The sequence below is a fragment of the Dioscorea cayenensis genome, chromosome 18, assembly GCF_009730915.1.
Source record: "Dioscorea cayenensis subsp. rotundata cultivar TDr96_F1 chromosome 18, TDr96_F1_v2_PseudoChromosome.rev07_lg8_w22 25.fasta, whole genome shotgun sequence".
Taxonomy (NCBI): Eukaryota; Viridiplantae; Streptophyta; class Magnoliopsida; order Dioscoreales; family Dioscoreaceae; genus Dioscorea; species Dioscorea cayenensis.
This window is the reverse complement of record NC_052488.1, coordinates 17,066,518-17,072,412: the sequence shown is the minus strand read 5'-3', so window position 1 is coordinate 17,072,412 and position 5,895 is coordinate 17,066,518. Positions and strand designations below refer to the sequence as shown.

General features: G+C 33.2%; 1 protein-coding gene across 1 annotated transcript; it reads right to left on the bottom strand.

Moving 5' to 3' along the window:
* Window positions 1-4,079: 4,079 nt before the first annotated feature.
* LOC120281720 (1-aminocyclopropane-1-carboxylate oxidase homolog 1-like) lies at window positions 4,080-5,365 on the bottom strand. The gene has a single exon (XM_039288419.1). It carries the CDS (start codon window positions 5,277-5,279, stop codon window positions 4,455-4,457), a length of 825 nt encoding a protein of 274 aa, XP_039144353.1. The 5' UTR covers window positions 5,280-5,365; the 3' UTR covers window positions 4,080-4,454.
* Between the last annotated feature and the right edge of the window lie 530 nt (window positions 5,366-5,895).

Here is a 5,895-nt window from a genome sequence, read left to right as displayed (position 1 = left end):
TTGGTTGAGATTGATTCAGCAGTGTTTACCCTAAATTGAGCTGGTTTAAATACAATTGAAGGCCAGTTGGATTATGCAAGGTCGTGTTTTTAACCGATTGGAGTGAGTGGGCTCAATAGAGAGTTGATTATTATTTTTTTGTATTTTCTTTTGAGTTTAAATATATTATTTATTTTTTTATTATATTATTCCATAGGGTGTTGTTCGATCTTGGGAGGGAGTTCCAGTGTCTAGCAAGGAACCCAAGGACACCGAGTGAGTTGGTAGTGGCTATTATTTTTAAATAATTGATTAATTATTATTATTTTGAAATAATTGTTTAATGGTTAGTATTTTGGAAATAATTGTTTAATTATTTCATTTTTATAATGTTTAATTTGCATATAATATTGAAATATACGTATATTTACTTTGCCGTTGATGTTTATGACAATCGTATTGATACATCGGTTTTTGTATAATTATACGTGATTTGTGAATAGTGGAAATACATGTATATGTGATTTAATTATTCGGTTCATGAATTTATTTTTTTGGATGGTTATATATGCTTTTGATTTGGAATGATTTGTGAAATCATGTGCGTGTATTAAAATGTTTTACCGACAATATTTGTGGGACCGGTTTTCATTCCTGGCATAGGAATGGTATTTTGTATTTGGACTTTACTGGTATTATGCATGTATCGTACTGTGAATGTCCCCGGATAAGGACCATGTGATATGATTTATACGAGTTTGTATTGTCTCGCATCTACATGTTGGTTTGGATGGTGACGGCGGGCTAAGGCCCGACTCATCGCAGATAGTGGGTTCCCACGGGCCGACCCTTTAGAGGTGGCGTGGTGGACTCGGGTGTTGATTTGTCCGGATCGGTGGGAGCGTAGAGCCCACGATTGGATGATACATCGGGATCCCGGAGTCACCACACGGGACCGATGGGCCAACGCTCGAGGGTGCGAAGACTTGGCGGCTCCCAAACCCTAGTCGCGACGGCGGCTAAGTCGGGGAGAGTTTTCAGGCTATGGATTTGAGAATGATTTTATATTATCAGTTATTTTGACATTGATTTATGATGAATTTATGTTTCAAAAAGTTCTTTAAAAAAATGTATTTTTGCTAGAATTCTATTATTTTTGGAAAAAGTTGGAAAAATTATTTAAGCAGTTGGTATTTATATACTTTATATATACTGTATTTAAGTATTTGAAATTATTAAGCCACTACCGACCAACCTGAATGTCTTTGTCAGACTGCAGGAGCAGGGACCCTAGATTGCTCGATCGAGTATAGAGCTAGTCGGTGGGTTGAGTCCGGGACTCGCAGTGGGTCCCCCATTTCTTTATTTCTTGTCATTGGTGTTGTGATCTCAGTAGCGGTTAGTACGCATAAATTAGAGTGATTATATTTATTGTATTTATGTATTTGAACATGTACTTGGTGAAAATTGTAAATTGTGATTTGTAGGTCTGATTTTGTTTAAAACAGGTTGTCAGTTTCCAGTTAAAAGGGAATTTTAACTGATGGGTGCCACATTTACCTCGGTAGAAGGGGTGGGTGTGACATTAAGATTGGATTAGGGTGGAAGGTTCTAGGATCCTAAGAATTTTGAATCTACCGTAATTATTCGTGAGACATTGGTAGTGCATACACCACAAAATAATGGTGTAGCTGAAGGAAAAACCGGGTTTTGATTGAATTAGTGAAGTCAACATTAACAAATGCTATTTTAAGTTATGGTTATTGAGGTATGATAATATTTAAGATTTGCCATATCTTTAAGAATTTTCCCAACACAAGGAGCAAAATTACCCCATATGAACTTTGGAAAAAAAAACAAAGTGAAGCTATCTTGAAGTTTGTGAATATAGAGCTATTATGGGAAAAGTTAGTAATAAAGAACTTGAGTGTATAGTTTTGGGATATAGACCCAATAGCAAAGCATATAGGTTTATGATTATGGAACCTAATGACATGATTTCAGAGAATTCAATCAATAAAATCTAAGGATGCCATTTTCAATGAAAATGGGTTCTAATTGTACTCCTAATGAAGATTGGAAATAATACCTTGGTGGTCCAAAATAAAAACATAATAATATTAAATTATCAATAAGATGACAATGAAATTGTTGGGTTCTATAGAAGCAAGTGACAAAGCAAAAAAAAAAAAATGATAATGACTATTTCATAAATCTAGCAGAAGGAACTAGAAAAGAAGTTAGTAGTTAAATATCATATAGTTTCAATATGGGAACATATCCAAAGATCTTTGAAAAGCTTCATTAATGATGAATTGGACTCTAGCATGGCTATTCGTTGATCTTCCAACGAGATTTAAGATGTAAGTAGATTTTCAAAAAGAAAATGGAATTGGATGGAGCAGTAGATATATTTAAGGCAAGGTTAGTAGGCACTTTACACAAAATCACAATATCGATTATTTCGATACATACTCACCAGTTGCTAGAATAGTGATTATAATAGCGCTTATTAATCTTGTGCCGATTCAAAAATTTACAATTCAACAAATGAAAGTCAAGATATCTTGATAGTAAATTGGATGAGGCCTTTTTCTCTTCTTCCTTGGCTCTTACTTTTCTTTTCCACGTTTATTTTGACGAGGTATTTATGGAAAATCAAAAACCCAGCATCTAGCAGCATTTATTTCTAAACATGCCGCAAAATTTAAATTTTTAGCACATGGTGCCAAATTTAAATTTTTTTAGCAAGTGGCACCAAATTTATATTTAAATTGAAAAAAAAAATCATTTTAGTGGAAATTCAATATAAAATATTTATAATTTAGTGGCATTTATTTTTAAAACAAAGCTAAATCATAAATACTTTTGAACTAATTTATTTATTTAGCGTCGTTTGCTACCCAAATGCTGCTAAATTGAAATTTTTAAATATAAATTTAAATTTAAATTTTTAACACATGGCACCAAATTTAAATTTAAAAAGTTCATTTTAGTGACATTTCATATACAAAGGCCAATAAATTAATAAATCAATTTAAATTACTTATAGTTTAGTGGTGTTTATTTTAAAATTGCAAGTATATGGTATATATTTTTGAATTGATTATTAATTTAGCAGCATTTGCAATAAAATGTTACTAAATTGAAATTTTTAAATGTAAATTTTAATTTATAAATAACTTTGGCACGGTTTATTATTAAAACGCCACTAAAATTATTTTTAACCGTGTTTACAAAAATTGACTTGAAAATCCTAAACTTGGTAGCGTTTTTTAAAAATACCGCTTATGAAATGCCACCAAAAACCTTTTATGGTATATGATGATGGAGATTGTTGTAATATTTTAAATATTAAAAATATTGTAATATTAAAAATATTGTAAGATCTTAAAGGAGATATAACTGTTAGAATACGTGTCTTTGTGTCTAAACGGAGTTGTAACTACCAAAACATAAAAGTTTAATAAAGCTTAAATAGCACCAAATAGTAATATGAAATACTTAGGAATACAATACAAAACTTTTATTCTCTTAAATTGTGCAACACTAACTACTTTCTTCCTGTGTTAAACCTTACTTTGTTGTGTTTAATATTATAAAGGGATTCTTAATTTGTATCGTAAAACTTAGCACTCACTCTTGCCACACATTATAAAGGGCTAATTCTTCTTTAAAAAAATATTTTGCACATAGAATCCAGCTATGCAAGCTTGTCTTCTTATTAATTTGAGTGTTCTTTATTCTTCTAAATCATTTTTAGTAACATGTGATGAGTAAAACTTAATTTTTTAACGTTATAAATAGAAAAAAATTGACTAATCACCATTACAACCTTTTAGTAATAAGATGTAACAGGTAAAAAAATGTTAAGTTTATAACTATTAGAAATTTTTATAAGTATCTATGCACCGTTTGTTGATTATTTAATATTTAATAGTCTATACATACTATTAAAGTAGATATATAATCTACTCTGAGAGCGTTTCAAAGAACAGTTTTAAATTATTTATAACATTTAAATTTTATTAATATTAATTATAATATTAATAATTAAAAAATATTAATTACACATAATTACTTATGCAATAAATGTCCAAAAAATCTTTAAAATCCAAGGCATACAATAGTTTCCATTTTAGGAGTTATTTAATTATATTATTTTATATATAATATTGCCTCAAAACTCCTCACAAAATTTTTAAAACTCCGATCCGAAGCCGATGAGAATGCCTAGTATATTTTAATAGTGCATGTATATGAGATAGAAACCTATACATAAACAGATTAAATTTTAAAGAGAATATATATATATATATATATACTATTTCGTTTCATTGAGGCATGTAAATGACTAGGTGAATTTTTAAGGTAAACAGGTGCAAAACCCAGAATTATGCAACATTAATTAGATGTATAGTCTATTGAATTATTAATTTAAATCAAACTATTATTTTGCTAATAATCTCAAGCAGTCATGCATACGTACGTACCTGAAGGAAATCACCAGCGAAGACAACGAGAGCTCCAGGAACGGGCTTCACGTCAACCCAACACTCATCCCTTTCACTCTTCACCTGCAGTCCCCCAATCTGGTCTTGAATCAGAACCGTCAAAGCCCCGGGATCAGTGTGATCAATAGCCCCTAACGCCAGATCCGGCTCCGGGCATGGCGGGTAGTAATGTGCCACCATTGTCCTCCCTTCCAGACACGTCATCTCCTCCAGCTTGCCCGGGTCCACTCCGAGGCCCTCACACATCATCACCATCACTTCCTTTGCCACCTCCTTCACGACCTCGTCCCATGTCAACAGAGCCTCCCTGCAAACCTCCGGAATCCGGTTCAACTCCGGCGGAACCGGAGCCAAGTCGATCTTCAACGTGTCTCTCCAGCACGTCGTGGCAGACAAGAACAGGTCCAAGTTCGAGTAGTAGCTGAGGCCGCCAACGGGCGTACGCGTGTAGTATTGAGATCGCACGGCAGGGGGGAGCTCGTTGAAGGATCGGACGGCGGAGATGGTGCTGTCGATGGTGGAGAGAGGGATGCCATGGTTGACGAGCTGGAAGATGCCCCAGTCTCGGCATGCGGAGTGGATGAGATCGACCACGATGGGGTGTGGGAGGGAGAGATCGACGATGGGGACTGAGAGGTGGGTGGCAGAAGGAAGTGAGAGGTGGGCGTTGTGTTGGTGGAAGATGGCCGGAAGGGAAGTGATGCCGGAGTCAACGAGGCCTTTGACCCCGGTTTTGGTATCGTCGAACTCCTTGAGAGTTGCGGTTCGGTCGGTGGGTGAGGCCATGGGGATTTTTTGTTTGCTTGCTCTTTGATGAATTATGGTCACATATGTGCAATCTTTAAGGGGACCAGGAGTGTTAAGTTGTATAAAAATTATTTCAGTTTCTTGGTTTTAAGAAAGATGAAGTGATTATTAGTCCAATTATTCCATATAATTAACTTTCAAATAATTTATGAAATTATAATCAAGGAGCACTCCTACCATTCGAGTAAGTTGGAGTTCTTAACTTATTACATATTTATAAAATAAAATTTATCATTTAAGTAATGATTACTATGGATAAATTTGTCTGACCAATTAATCATATGGCTATTTATTTTTTATTTATTTATTTTCTTGTTGAGATACGTGTTTAACATCTATATCATTAATTAATAAAAATAACGGGAGGTGAAAGTCAGAGAAAGATTAACGGGTGCTTGACTCAAAGAATTAAAAATAAATTTTAAAAATTCTCTAAAAATATAATATATATATATATATATATTATAGATGGGTTGAATAACATATCATTATAGTTTGATCCATCTAATTTATTAAAAAAAATGAAGGCTATAAAAACACAATCATAATTTTCTAGGCGTGGTCAAGTAAACAATCAAAAAAGTAAACAATATAT